Source organism: Lynx canadensis, chromosome E3 (genome assembly GCF_007474595.2).
Source record: "Lynx canadensis isolate LIC74 chromosome E3, mLynCan4.pri.v2, whole genome shotgun sequence".
Lineage (NCBI taxonomy): Eukaryota > Metazoa > Chordata > Mammalia > Carnivora > Felidae > Lynx > Lynx canadensis.
In genome coordinates this window covers 3,157,799-3,173,388 of record NC_044318.1, presented here as the reverse complement: position 1 = coordinate 3,173,388, position 15,590 = coordinate 3,157,799, and the positions used below count along the sequence as shown (strand labels likewise).

The 15,590-nt window shown below is 53.1% G+C and overlaps 1 protein-coding gene across 1 annotated transcript; it reads left to right on the top strand.

Moving 5' to 3' along the window:
- The first annotated feature begins 419 nt into the window (after positions 1 to 419).
- On the top strand, positions 420 to 12,878 carry ZSCAN32 (zinc finger and SCAN domain containing 32). The gene is given in 7 exon segments (XM_032591669.1): positions 420 to 487; positions 1,250 to 1,628; positions 3,775 to 3,940; positions 6,518 to 6,612; positions 6,902 to 7,025; positions 11,259 to 12,021; positions 12,023 to 12,878. Coding segments are annotated over 7 exon segments (1,728 nt in total). The 3' UTR covers positions 12,156 to 12,878.
- The last annotated feature ends 2,712 nt before the right edge of the window (positions 12,879 to 15,590 follow it).

Here is a 15,590-nt window from a genome sequence, read left to right as displayed (position 1 = left end):
GGAAGTAGAAAATCTGTGAGGCATGGGATACTTCTTCGAGTCCGTGACCTTGTGCTGAGGAGCTATGCCATGTGATGCTCCTGTTTTTGTTAAAAAGATCTATAATGCCTTCCATTTCTCTACTTCTAGCATCTTGGGCTGCATTACATGTAAAGTGATTATAAGTGAAGGCAGTTTAACTTCTTTGGAAGAAGAGTAACTTGAGTCCGGTTTTTATTTTCTTTTTAATATTTTTTAATGTTTATTTATTTTGGGGAGAGAGAGAGAGAGAGAGAGAGAGCAAGTGCAAGTGGGGGAGGGGCAGAGAGAGAGAGGGAGACAGAATCTAAAGTAGGCTCCAGGCTCTGAGCTGTCAGCACAGAGCTGGTCGAGGAGCTCAAACTCATGAACCGTGAGATCATGACTCCAGCCAAAGTCCCATGCTCAAGTCTTACACCCACCCAATTCAGCAATTCCTAGGAAATTTGGAACTTCTCCTACCCCACCGGTAGGTAAAATCTCAGGAGAATTTTGACAGGCTCTGTTTATATCACATGCCTGCTCCCCAAGGTGGGTGGGGTGGGGTACTGTAACGAATAGCACCACGAGATCCACTGGGCCAGAGAGGGACTCTTTCACAAAGGAAGAAGAGACTGCATTCAAAAATAGAAAGGAATACTGGAGAATAAGAGCATACAGCAAACCAGTCATTTCTCATCCACACCGTGTGTGTGCATGTGTGTGTGTGGTGGTGGTGGTGGTGGCGGTGGCGGCAGGGGGGAGGGTGAAAGTGATGAAGAAGTTGAACTAAAGGCACCTTAAGAGAAGGTGGCAATTGGGAAGGTGGCTCCTGGCTTCCGGAGGGGAGGGAGGGCAGGGACAAGATCCCGATCTATGGGAAACAAAAGAAAGTAGTTTGGAGAATTCATTAGCAAACACCATCTGGATGTAATGAAAACTATTTTGGTATTTCCAGTGCCTTAGATCCTTGCCTTGGATTGTGGAGGAAGCAAAGGAAAAGGACATAAAATGCATCACAAGAGGCAGAGGGAAGGAATAGGAGATAAATTTACCCTGTCTTTTCCCTTTTCTGCAGCCTCCCTTCAAAGCCTAGTCTTTCTCAACTGTGCATCTGCACCACTCTGGTATTTTCATGTGTCTCTGATTCCAGAAAGACTTCTTTCACTGGTCTCCAGGAGAATGGCTTCCTAGTGATCTGAGAAGAAATGGAATCTGCTGTCTAGAGTAGAAGCGGCTACCAGTGAGCCAGTTTGCTGAAGCAAGTTACGGCTGCAACAATGAGTCCCCAGGCATACCCATCCCCAAGTGAGGACTCCACAGAGGGACAGAAGTCAGCCCTTCCCAGCAATGGCTCTGACTCTGAAACTTCCTGCCAACGCTTCAGGCACTAATGCTCCCAGGCGGTAGCTGGCCCCCATGAAGGATTTAGCAAGCTCTGGGAACTCTGCTGTCAGTGGCTAAGGCCTAAGACACACTCAAAAGAGCAAATACTGGAGCTGCTGGTTTTGGAGCAGTTTCTCACCATCTTGCCCCAGGAGATCCAGACCTGGGTGAGGGAGCAACATCCAGAAAATGGTGAGGAAGCTGTGGCTGTAGTTGAGGATGTACAGAGTGCGTCTGGGCAACAGGTGAGAACAGGCAACTCAGAACCTGGTGAGTTTAGTTACGAAGTGGGGTGAGGAGCACAGCAGTCTCGTTGCCGGAGACGTGTTGAGAAATGCACACTAGCCCCCCGCCACCCACCGCAAACTCTTAGCTATCTTGGGTTGGTCCCATGCCCTTCGTCTATGGAGAGGATTTCTCATTTGCTGAAATAGTGTACACACTGATACAGTCAGTGGATGTTTAGGGTCCCTAATACAAAAGTTAAAGCTCACAACAGTTCTCCAAAAGGCCAGGGAAAGGACACTGTCCCTCACTCAGGAGATCAGGAAAATTAGAGTTGGTGAATTAACATCCAGTCTCTCTTGCCGAAAGGTTCCTTGAGTGCAGATGCTATGGTTATGCAGTAAACAAAGTTGTATCAGAGCTGCTGCCGCTGGGATTAAGGGGTCAGTGTGGGATAGCGATGAGTTTCACACAGTGTGCGCTTGTCCAGGTAGGACTAGGTGTGAGATCTGGTCAGTGTCACGATCTTGTACATTTTGGGAGAAGGGAGCCGTGAAAGGCACAGCACAACAGGAACGTGGCTTTAGTTGTGGGAGACTTGTGGGAAGAAGGCAACTGAGATCACAACCAGAGGTCCAGGAGAGGGACAGACTGAAGGAGGCGTGTGGGTCAGAGGAACGCCGTAGCCTGAGCACCTCTGTGCTCAACAGGAAGCAGCTGGCTGGGTGCGGAGACGGCATGGCTGGAACTGGAGGTACCGGTGTCCCCGGTGCGGAGGCAGACGTGTCCTTGGGCTGTGGGAGTGGGATCGGCGAGGGGCGTAGCATTTCACAGGACCGAGGATTGAGTGGTGTTGACATAATGTGCGGAGGGCAGAGAGCTTGGTGGAGATGCATCAGGGACGAAGCTGAGGAAGTTCACGAAGGATCCATGGCGTCGGGACAGTAACACCTGGGATGGCACAGAGAAGGGTGAGCAGTAGCACGTGTGTGGAGGCAGAGCTGGGACAGGTGAATGGCAGGAACCCCTACAGGTGAGAAGTCATCCTGCTCCAGTTCCCCTTGCCCTCTCCCTGTGGGGACAGTCTCTGTCTCTTGCGGCCCCTGGTGTTTCAGAGCCAAGCTCTTCACGGTAATGCGGACGGGACAGGAACGTGAGGGATAACGCAGCCATGTGAAGCCTGTCTGGGGTGCGAAGGGCACCGCGAGCGGAGGGGAGGGAGAGCGGAAGCTGACGGCACTTGCCAGGACGCAGAGGCCTCTCCACGCCACACTCCTCACTCACTCGACGGACAGGACACGTCATACACGGAGGACTTAATCGATGAAGGTGGCTCTGAAAGACACAAGTGGCTTTGAGGTGCCTGCCAGACGGCAGACACTGGGATTGTGCAGTGAACGGGACAGGCGCGGTCCATGGCCTGCTGCAGGCTACGCTCCAGGAGGGACACAGACCACAAGCAAAGGAAGAGCGAGCCAGGAACGAGCCGGCTGATGTGATGGAGAATGACTGTGGGGCAGACGGAGAGTGGGCACCGCCTCTCCGGGCCGTGACAGAGGAGTGGCTGTCAGGAGCCTCAGGTGGCAGAGGGTGTGGCATGTTTGGCAGAGAAGGGAGGGTGGGAGGGGCTAGGCAAGAAGTGGGGGGACTCTGCAGAGTGTGGACAGAGCACGTGAGCCCGTGCTTTCAAAGACCTACTGGATTCCGTGTAGGCAGCGAGCGGATGGAGGGCCGGCAGCAGAGGAACGTGGCCCGAAGCAGGTTCATGGGTGCAGCCGGAAAGGGCTGGGGCGAGGGGACTTTGCGGCTGGCAGAAATGACCGGACTTGGTGCTCCGCTGGATGGGGGGTGGGGAGAGGGCAGGAGGGCTGAGGCCACAGCTTCCTACGCTGCAGGCTGACCTCACTTCGCACAGGTGTGCACCACGGCTAGCACATCGGCCACGTCACCTCTGTGCTAGGCGCTTCCGTTAACTCTGAATCGCTGGAGACCAGGGGATTGAGACCAACTTGTATTCTTTTTTTTTTTTTCTTTTAATTACAGGGCCCTGAGAGTATTTTTCTTCTGCCTCCTTGGGTCTCACATTGTGTCCTAATGTCACTGTTAGGGCTTTTAAAGTCTCTTCGGCAGGAATTTGTAGTGACAGATGATGGGGTCTGTTCTCAGGTCCCAGATTCAGGGAAGGACTGGAAAGTGCTCAGTGAGGAGACAGACCCTTGGGGACCAGCCAGAGAGTCACAGAGGTCCCACCTGAAATGGCGGGTTCATCCAGAGGGAAGCACTTTGACGGGGTCACGGAGCTCACAACAAAGATCAGGGAAACAGCCAGAAGGTAGGCAGAACTCTGCCCTCACCTGGGGCTGCGGAAGAACTCATTTTTTGGAATGAGCAGGTCTGAGCTGGAGTCTGCCCCAGTGTTCTAGATTAAATACCTTTGAAATGTACCCACAACACAAGATTTCAAATGTTAGCTGATGGTAATAGCACTTAGACAGGGGTGGAGATTTTTTATGTGTCGCTCTAATTCTCCCTTATTACAACTGATTCTGCTGCTTCTGAACCAGGAATATTAAAATCCGCACATGTGCCCTCACCCGCATAGCAGCTCTTTGTATATTTGAAAAAAAAAAAAAAAACCCTTTTCTCATCCAGCTTAACTTCATCCAAAACACATTTCTCCTGATTATTTTTGCCTTTCTTCCAAAGCTCTATTTTGGTTTTTGCTTCTCTTAAACTTTTTAATCAAAAAACTGTTAAGGTGAAGTGAAATTCATGTAACAAAATTAGCCATGTTCAAGTGAACAATCCAGGTGTATTTAGCACACACATTCAATTATACAATCACCACGTCTATCCAGTTCCAAGCATTTTCACCCCCTACAAGGAAACCATCTACCCATTTGGGAATTACTCCTCTTTCTCTCTACAGATTTGCCTGTTCTGGAGATTTCATAGAAAGGGTATGACCTTCCGTGCCTGCCCCTCTCATCAGCAGGTTTAAACCTGTATCACTAGTTCCATCCTTTTCGTGGCTAAATAATACTCCAGTGCATGGACAGACCAGGGCTCTGTCTTTCTGTATCTCTTGGAGTGAACCACTGTGGCTGCATACATTGAGACAGTCCACGGCCACTGCTGCCTCTTCTGCTTAATTGAAAGCTGCCATTGTAGGGTGCTCAGTAATTTGTAAAAGCCAGCTCTTTATTTAACCCACACCCTAGAAGAAAACATTACATCTTGACCCAGTTTCCACTGGCTACTTTCTGTTGAAACAGAAAATTGTCTAAGAGGAGTATTTGCTTTTGTGTTTTTTAAGCAAATGAAACACTCAGTATCTTTGTAAACTCTACCATTTAGCAGTGATTTCTTTTTAATCCTTGGGAACATCACTGCTGTCTAGGATGTGGTTCCTGAGGCTGTGGGATCTGAGTGTGAAGAAGGTAAAAACTCACCCCGTGCCAGGTTCCACTCCCCCTGTTCAGCCGTCTTCATGCTGTTCCTATCTCTAGTTCGGTGACTTCCTCAGGGCCACAAGCCTCTGCGTCTCCTCTGAAGTTCTGTTCTTTTTTTTTAAATTTTTTTTTCAACGTTTATTTATTTTTGGGACAGAGAGAGACAGAGCATGAGCGGGGGAGGGGCAGAGAGACAGGGAGACACAGAATCGGAAACAGGCTCCAGGCTCTGAGCCATCAGCCCAGAGCCTGACGCGGGGCTCGAACTCCCGGACCGCGAGATCGTGACCTGGCTGAAGTCGGACGCTTAACCGACTGCGCCACCCAGGCGCCCCTGAAGTTCTGTTCTTAAGTCAAAATAAACAATTTGTTTAATAGAATTCTTTTTTCCTTTAGCCCTTATTTTTGATAGAGCATGAGCAGGAAAGGGGCAGAGAGAGGGAGGGAAACACAGAATACAAAGCAGGCTGCAGGCTCTGACCTGTCAGCACAGAGCCCAACATGGGGCTGGAACCCATGAACGGAGAGATAATGACTTAGGCCAAAGTCAGCCGCTTAACTGAGCCACCCAGGCGTCCCTGAAGTAGAGTTCTTGAAGGTGGATTTCTGAGAAATATATTATGTTGGCCTGAAAAAAGTAAAAGGCTTCAATTGCCATGGTATTTTTAGGAGTTCTAGGGTCATCTCTTGATGGTGGGGCTCAGAGCTTCCCCCCTCCATTAAACTTTTTCTTTAATGTTTTTTATTTATTTCGAGAGAGAATCCCAAGCAGGCTCCACCTTTCAGTGCAGAGTCTGACATGGGGCTCAATTTCACACCGTGAGCGCATGACCTGAGCCAAAATCAAGAGTCGTCCACTTAACCGACTTAGCCACCCAGGTGCCCCTAAACGTTTTTGTTTTTTGTTTTTTGTTTTTTGTTTTTTGTTTTTTGTTTTTTTTTGGCATAACATGCCCACAGCGCTTTAAAATTTATTTATTTTTATTTTTGAGACTGCGTGTGTGCCCAAGAGAGTGGGGGAGGGGCGGGGGGAATATCAAGCAGGCTCCAAGCTCAGCACAGAGCCTGACGTGGGGCTAGATCCCACGATCCTGGGATCATAACCTTAGATGAAATCAAGAGTCGGATGCTCAACCAACTGAGCGACCCAGGCGCCCCCACAGCGCTTTAGAATGAAGAAAACCGTTTTGATAAAAGCCGTTATGCCAAGAATCTGCTGAAAGGAGCTTCTCGACACACAGAGGCCACTGGCAACGGCAGTGGCCCTCAAACTCCAGTGTGCTCGGACTCACCCGGGGGCCGTGTCCAGGCACAGTGATTGGGGGCGGGCCCCAGGAATAGGCATTTGTGACGGGTTCCCAGTGCTGCTGCTGCGGCTGACCCGGGAACCCCGCTCAAGCCCCCGCTCTGGCTGCTCTGTGGCAGCCGCCCTCCAACTGAGGCTGTTTCCTTGCCAGCCTGGCTGACGGCACAGCCTCCCAGGAACCTTCCAGAGGAAAGGGGTCTTGGAGACCAGGAGACAGGCGCTGTGCATGGGACAGCTGGGGCCCAGGTGAGCTGTGCTTGACCCCCGTTGTCTCTTGAGGTTCCCATTTCGCTCACTCTTACCCCCACGCCCCTTCACGTCGAGATGTCAGAGAGATCACGAGGTCCTTCCACTGGCCTTCCTCGCGTTGTTTCTGTCCACGTGTCGTCTTCACAAAGCTCTTTCCTCACCCTGATGCTTCCCTAGGCCTGACGTCCCCTGTCTCGCTTTGCGAGGCCTTTGGCCACGTCTCTGCCCCGCACCAGGCTAGAGCGGTGCTACTTAACGGCAGCAGCAGCCCCCGGTGTCGTTACAGGGAGCGGCCACGTGTGAGGACAGAGCTGCACTCCTCGGTCAGGAAAGGCGGATACACCTCGGCCCGGCACAGAGGGCGCTCCGCAGGGACATTTCACGGAGGAATGACAAAAACGACTCTCTGGGTAAGGATGCCTGTTCCCTCAGGCCCAGAGTGGAGGTGTTCATTTGTTCAGAGAGAGAGAGACTGGGAGACCGGAGAAAGGAGACAGAGGCAGACCACTGGGTCGAGGCAAGAAGGAAATAAACAGGAAGAGCCTGAGAGCAGGTATGAGACACAGAGACCGGAAGAAAGGGAAGGACAGGCCAGAGGGCTGACGACAGGGTGGACAGCATGCGAGTGGGAACGAGGGAGGGCGGGAACGAGAGCAGTGGGGGTGGGAGTGGGAGGTAGAGCAAGGGGCTGGGGGAGTGAGAGACAGCAGGGGACAGCCGGCAGCGAGGAGGCACCGCCTGTGGGAGGAGCAGGCCGACCGGAGTGCACATGTGCTCACACACACACCCGAGGGCTGTCCTGAGCGACTGAGGGGAAACTCAAGAGCACCCACGTCTGACGGCGTGCTTCTGCGCCCAGGCCTTCAGGAGGCAGCCGGGCCCTTCGGAGAGTCTCAGGACCATCGGCTCAAATCGGCTCTGCCCGCGCCCCCCACGCCGGGCTCTGTGCCGACACCTCAGGGCCTGGGGCCTGCTGTGGATTCTGTGTCTCCCTCTCTCTGCCCCTCCCCCCTGCTCACACTCAGTCCCTCTGTCTCAAAAATAAATACAACATTAAAAACAGTAAATCAGCTCTGCCCCTTCCGGGCTGCTGCTCAGAGCATCAGATTCAGGGAAGGGACAGATGCTCTGCAGCTGGCTCGGCCATGATGTCTCCTCCCTGCATGCGCCGGATCACGGAGAACACACAGGGACCCTAGATACTCACCGCTGAGCAAGGAACAATTCTAAGAGTTCCACAAGTGACGATGGCTTGGAAGCCCGTGAGACACCGCTGAAAGGGGAAGGATAAGGGCGGGGTGACGCCCAGCAGCCAGAGTAAAGACAGGCACGGCCCGGGCTGCTGAGGAAACCAGGACGTTCCTGTCCGTTCTCAGTGAACCTGAATGTTACTGGAAACTCCACGCGCACCAGCCAAGCAGCCGGCTGTGTGGGGAAGTTGCCCAGCTGTTGTGTGAACGTGGTCCCCGCAGCCTCTGGATCAACATGGAAGGAAGTTCCAAAGCCTCGGGGCTGTGCAAGGCCGCAGCCCAGAACCTGTGCTTCTCAGGAGATGAAAGCTTTGCTGGCCTCACGTGGCTCCTGTGGTTCTCCCAGGAGTAGGGCACATAGGGTGGGTGAGGCTCAGGGACCAAGCCAAGACTCGTGAAGTGCAAAGACAGTGGAGAATGCAGGCAGCTACACATCTGACTGCAAGCAGCCAGCCCAGGACACCCACGGCCTCTTCCAGAGCCCCTTGCTGAGGACCTGTCTGCACTACTCCCAGTACTGATCACCTGTAGGAGACAAGTCCCCCACTCTGGGCCTTGTCTTCTGGCTATAAACTGAAGATGGTTCCTATTCCCTCCCAGGTGGGGGCAGTCGGAGTAAACACCTTATTGGCTAACCATTAATGGCATTTGTTGGACCGCGTGCAGATTACGCACAAGGAAAGGAGCACCTGAGCCTTTATGCTGATGGCTGGGTAACCCAGGGCATTTTCTTTGGAGTTTTGAACTGGAAAGCCAAAGCCAGGTGTGTCTCTGTCACCGAGGTAGTGAATTTTCTGCCTAGCTGTTATCTGTGGACTTCGTCTATACAATGCTAAGATAGTAGGAGCCTGGGAATGAGTGCTGTATTCTCTATGAAAGGGGGTGATGTCCTAGCAGGTGTGGCTGGTGGAGGAGTCCAGAAGTTGGTTATAGTGGCTGGGAATGAGGTTCCATTGCAGCTGCAGGACGGTGGAGAAGAAGGGTGATCAAAGGTGTGGGGACGCAGTGGGTTAGACAGTGGCTTTGGGTTTCACTGAGATGACATTTGAACAAAGATGTGAGGAGAAGCCACGAGCCATATGGCTGTTCTGCGGGAAGAGTGTAACCGAGGGAACAGGCCAGCACACAGGCCGAGGCTGCAGTGAGTCTGGGGAGGCGGCCATTGTGACCAGCACAGACCAAGAGAGGGTGAGCCTAATAAATGGTATCCGTCGCCAGATCACGTGCGGCAGTGCTACTGAAAATGACTTGAACTGAGACAGAGCATTTACAGACCCGCCAAGCTCACATCGCTGCTGTGTCCAAGTGCACTTCTGTATCATTAACAACAAACCACCTGGCTTTTCACAGATAATTGACAAGCTCTAATGTAGGAGCCGGGACCCTACGTAAAGGACTTCGTAAGCACTTGATGTTTTCTCAGTGAAACGGGGTGGCCTTGCAGGGCTCGAAGCACACAGGGAGTCATTTTTAAATGGATCATGTTGACTCTTTCCATTCTTTTGGCTCAAGGCGGAGTAGTAGGGGTGAAGAGAAGGGCGTGCCCCTCAGAGCACCAGACCAGAGGTTAGAGCGCACTTGCTGGGGCAGCTTGAGACACACACAGGAGCCCTCACCGAACCAGCCCGTGGGCACTACAGTGAGCAGCATGTGCTGGGAGCTCCCGAGGAACCGGCCGGCCTCACGCCCTTCTCAGCGGAGCACTGCTTCTTCCCACCTTGGGATGGGACGTGCTGTGGTTTAGTTTCTCGCACCTACAGGGATGACAGATCCTCGAGACAGGGATGGGCCAGTCAGGGCTACTCAACATCAGAGGCAGAAGTCGACAGAAGTGGTCTACAAGCGGCCACGTCCTCTCGCGAGCCACAAGCCCTCACAGATTCTCCCAACCACGGAGACAGGCATTACACTTACAGTGACATCACTCAAGAGAAATGAGTGGCATTCAGGATAAAGAACAAGAGTGCAGCTTTGGTAAATACTCCACAACCCCTTCTCCATTAGAGAGGATGCCCTTTCCAGTATGCTGAACGTGTCTGTTTTAGGAAAGACACCCACAGTGAGGTGGTTTCCCAGGGATGACAGCAGACGGTGGTGGCAGAGCTGGACAAACCAGCGTGGAACTTGTGGGGAAGTTACCCTTGCCCTGTGGGGTCCAGGCCTCCGTGATCTCATCGTGTGTCCCTTGTCCCCTGGCAGCAGGTGTGTGCTGGGGTGGAGAGACAGAGACTCCCCTGGCCATTCTCTGTAAAACTCAACTTCATGAGAAATTCCAGACTCATCAGAACAGCCAGACCCACAGGGCAGTGGCAAAAGAACTCTGGGAACAGGGCTTTCTGTGGACCCCGGAACAGTGTCGCACCAAGTTCAACTGCATAGTTGAGATACCATAAAGTGAGGGGAGACTGTTGCTGAGCCATATGTCCTTGATGAGGAAATGGATACCCTGTCAAGTTCCTGGGCCTCTGCACCCACGGTGGCAAGCAGTGCTATTCTTGGCCAAGAGGGAAGGGTTACGGAGTTTGTGGGGATAAGTCAGCAGAACGGGAAGCCCAGAGGTCAGAGAAGGGGCTATGTGGATGGTGCAGCCAGAGATGAAAAGGACTTCTGGAATCCTGGCCAGGGAGGTAGGAGACGTGACCTGCCAGTTCTGTTCCCACACAGTGCTGGTAGGAGTCTTGGCTCTGACGCACAAAGGACACAGGACCACCCAGAAGGCCTTAGCCTACCATTCAAGTGGGAGCTGCCCCTGCTACTGGTGTGGTTACTGCCTTGATGGATGACCTTCCACGGGCCAGGGAGTCTGGCTCTCTCAGCATTGAGGCTGTTTCCTCTGCCCTTCAGGGCCCAAGTCCGTATCTGCCAGCCTCTTTCACAGAGCGCGTGTCATTTTTCCTGTACAGCTCCTTGCGTTGGCTTCCTCAGGTCAGGCCTCCAGCCCAGACTTTCCTCTTCCCTCCTCCTCTAGTATGATCCTCCTTTCCTGACAAAGTATCTGCTGGTCAGGTGCTCGCAGCACACTTTCTTCTCATTTGGGCCAAACTTGGGAAGGCCTTTGGTTAGGCTGTCAAAAATTGAGATCAAACCTGCAGACAGACTGGCAGGTGACACAGAGCTGGCCTCCCTGCCTCAGTTTTGTCACTGTGTCCAAACATCCAAAAAGGGACAGAACAAGAGAAAATAAGGTGGAATTTAGGGGTATTTATTTACCTGTGAACCCAGGGTTTGGAGCTTGAAAATATTACAACTGGAAAATGAAATTAGACTATTAATTAGTAGAAGACTGAATCCTATGATGTATTCCATGTAAATATTCTTGATGGTGCTTTAGTTGTAACTTTCCTCATTCCTGCCTGTCATTTTCCAGAGTCCAGCATGTTTCTGTTCTCTCAGGTCTTGAGATCACGAATGGAATTAAAAACGAGAATCAAAAATGGGAAGATCCAGAGGAGGCAGAAGTGAAGAAGGCCCTTTGGAGAAAGTCTAGTGGCCTTTTTTGCCACCCTGAGACCAAGAGAGACAGGAAGGGTGAGCCTATGCTGAGAGAGCCACATAGACGTTCTCCAGATGAGCGGGAGGGGATGGCCCTGTCCCAGGACGGGGGGGGGGGGGGGGGGCAGCAGACACTCTGTGCTGGAGAGAAGGCCTGAGCAAATCTGAGCAGAGAAACCTGCTCTCAGGGATCTCTCTGTCGCCACCAGCCAGGCCCCGAACTGGAAAAAGCTTCTAAGTGTCAGGAATGTGGGAAAAGCTTTAGCCGAGGTCCTTACCTTGTTTGGCATGGGAGAATCCACACGGGAGAAAAGCCTGACAAGTGCGGCGAATGCGGGAAAGGCTTCAGCGAGCGCTTCGACCTCACTGCCCACCTAAGGACGCACACGGGGGAGAGACCCTACCGCTGTGGGCAGTGTGGGAAAAGCTTCAACCAGAGGTCCGGCCTCAGTGTCCACCGGAGGACCCACAATGGGGAGAAGCCTTACCGGTGCACCGTCTATGGGAAGAGCTTCAACAACAGCTCCCAGCTCAGCGCTCACCGGCGAGCCCAGGCCGGGCGGAGCCCCCACCTGTGTGTGCAACGTGGGAGAAGCTTCGGCAGCAGCTCCCACTCCAGTGGCCACCAGAAAACGCACACCGGGGAGAAGCCTCACAACTGCTCTGTGTGAGAGAAGTTTCACTAAGCTCCGTGCCCCCATCTGCCATCAGGGGGCACACGAGGACGACACCTCACATCGCCAGGAAAGGACACACGGTACAGGGCTGGAGACCCAACAGGCCAATTCCGTACGTTGACGGGTCTCCTGGAGGTTCTGTCTGCTCACGGAGGCTTCTGCTAGCCAGTCCCAGGCTCCCAGGCGCAGCAGGAGACTCACAAGTGGACCTCGAGAACCTCGGGCAGGAGTAGCAATCGGCGTGAGAACGCCAAGCTTGCTTTCCCGGTCTGCCTGTGACCCACAGTCCTGTGTCACCGTGGACTTCCATCTGCTCTCAAGAAAGGGGGCTGCGGGATCCAAAGTCCTGCCAGAATTCGAGGGTAACCGTGTTCCGAACAGAGGATAGGTGGCTAGGGGCCTGGGAAGTGTTCCTGGGGCAGGTCAGGGGAGAAATTTTCCCTCATGGGAAGCACATCTCAAAGTTAACCGCCTAGATGTTTCCTAACCCAATAATGACCTGTAGGCATCTGCTTGCAGGAACGTCCACCTCCGAGTCGATCACTGCTGTGTATCCCAGTCACCCAGAGAAGACGGCAGAGCTGGAGGGATGGCTCAGGCCACCAGGTACTACTACTCTAAGTGACTTAATCTCAGAGCAAGTGAGACATCTGGGTTCCTCTAAGATTTCTCCCATGTATGGCCCCGACCCAGGTTCCTGCTTTGTGGTCTGGTACAGTTAACGGTTTCCACAGGTTCATACGCGTCACTGTTTCTGAAGAAAATAAAGGTGTTTCTCTCTCCGCTGTTGGCCTTTGGTCTGAATTCTCGCCATCAGAAACTTCATCCTCCTACAGATCCCACAGGGGGATCCAAGGGCAGCGCCTGCTTTGATGCAGTAGGACGTGCAGAGAAGCAGCGGAACTGGGTTGGGAGGGTTTGCACGGTCACCGAGACGGACAGCAGAGCAGTACGGAAAACGGGCACAGGAGAAGGAACGGGGGGTGTGAGGAGCACTAGGAACCAACCTAAAACACTACTTCTGAACAGGCCTAGATCATGAAGCGTCTGTCAAATTTCATGGATAAAACACAGGAAAAGACGAGCATGTTGTCCTGCTTCTTGCCTGTGCACATGAGGCGTTAAGACCTTGTCTACTTATGGTGACTAGGGTCCCGGTCACGGATTCAGACTCTGAGGCATTGAACATGAGAAAGAAGGAATATTCTGTCAAAGCCAAAAAGCTGACATGTATTTTTAATTTTAGTGAACAAGGATGAGGAAAGCAACGCGTAAGAATGTACGTCATGCTGCCTCCAGTTGAGCCTGGCCTGGGCACCCCACACGTCCTGCACACGCTGTCCTCGAGCATGGCCCTTGCGACAGGCCACGCAGGCCAGTTTCCAGAGTCACAGGCTTCGCTCTGGAAGGAAAAAACCAAAATGTCTTCCGAGAGCCTGGGTGAAGGCAAAGAGATGGGCTTCGGTGTGACCCGTTGCACTTGACCAGAGACGCATGGTGGGGAGGGGGAGACAGGCCGAGGCGGATCGTTCACAGAGGAGCTTTAGAGGCCCACTCAACTTGGGCTGGTTAAGGAGGAAAGTAGTTAAGGTCCATGGAAACAATGGTGGAGGGCCCAGTGAGGCCTCACTCACAGGCTCCTCCCACTGCAGGGTGTGCTGGGGCCAAGGCATCAGGGGCAACTGCTGACTCCTTGAATTGTCAGAGGTAGAGGTCACCTCCTCCCTCCAACGGTTTCATGCTCCAGTCCGCCGGGCACAGGAAGGAAGACAGTGCGAGAGTTCCAGACCCTGGCCTGTCAGCCACCCCACATAGTCTGGAGGAGACCGTAAGAAGCAGAGAATACATTCATTTATGCATTCATTCGGGAAACATCCGATTCCCTATAACATACCAGGTTATGTAGCAGCCAGACACAAAGCAGTCAATGGAGCAGACACTGTTTCTTCCAGAATCTCCTCATGAGACACCTCCAAAGTACCAGCACCAGTGGGCAGCACCACCTAACTCCAACACCCCCACGATGTGACCCAGCTCGGCCGGGCCTGTCTTCCGAGTTGTCATTAATCCAACCTCCTCCCTGTGTCCCCCCAACCCCACGTGGATCGGCTGTTTCCCTTCCTTCCTTCCTTTCACTTCCTACGTCTGACACCTTACTGCCCACCTCCGTGGACTAACACGGCCTGATCGCCGCACTCCCACTGGAGAATTAATTTGAAGTAGGTGTACACGAGGTAACACCTCCAAGGCTACAGATCTGCTCTCAGGTGTAGATGACCCTCCTGGTTTGGCTCAGCCCTTCCCAAGACCATGAAAAAGCCACTGTTCCCCCCCGTGTAGGAAATACTGGGACTCTCGGCACAGTTCCTATATCCCTCACTGAAACATCTTAACTACTGACCTCATTCCCTAACGGATAGGATTCTTTGTGCAAGAACTGCTGACCATTCCCATACAGAGGACCCAGCCTTCTCAAACCCAGAGAAGCAGGCCAAAGCCCACAGATGCCCTGCTTCCCACTCACCTGCTGTGGTTCCTCAGCTTGAGGAGCCGGATGGGTGGCCAGAGCCAAAGCTGAGCCGGGCCTCGCCGCCTCCTTGCCCCACTTGCCTTTCCTCTTGCCACCTCTTCTAGGCCTCTCTCGTGAGGGGAGTGCCTTTCCAGCCAGTGTGGGAACAGCCGGGGACTCCGGGGACCCTGGGCTGGAGCGTGCCCATTTCACCGCTGACCTCATCACACGCAAATCCTCGGCTTTGCCCATCGTCAGCTCCTGCCTCACAGTCCTGCGCTCACCCCGGGCCCCGCTCCCTGGTGGACAGAGGGGACCGAGTATTCTTTACTTGTGGAGAACACAGGACTCTAGCAGGTCGCCTCACCTGTCCCTGTGGTAGGGGAGTGCGCCTCAGAGAAGGAACCCTGTGACGCCCGGCTCTGGCAGAGGAGGAAGTTGTGCTCCTCAAGCGGCTCAGGCGTGTTCCGTGTACTCGGCCGTTCTAGTGGCACCTCTGGAGTTTTTCCAGAAGTTTGAGATTTACTGAATATCACAAGTAACGCCTGGGTTTCCTGGGAGGCCCCATGCATACTATCCTAGGTTAGATGTGCATGGAAATTGAGATCACAAGGCTGGACTGTGAATGGGGGTCAAGTCAATTCCAAAACCTTTACTTACACACATCTTTCATTCTGAGCGATCTTTCTGGTCAACACTTTGTGTGGAACCTCAGGACACAGACCTTCTACTGCACGTTAGCACCGGCATGGTTGTCTTGAGGTGCCAGAGGCCTGGGCCCCCAAGTGGACAGGCACAGCCGAGGCTTCATTTCACACCCACTACCGCCAACACTCCCAGATGTGCCCCGTACTGGTACCAGAGGAAGAGCTAGGTATTCCGGTAGAGATCAGATATGGTGCCTAAGAAGCTTTTACAGCTGAAGGTAAGGTGGTTGAAGCAGAGAGCCACCAGAGACCTCATGCGTAAGAGAGCATGCTCACACTCGCCCCCTACCGTCGAGGTATTATCCACTGGGGGCCATCCATGGGTAGCATCGGACACTGC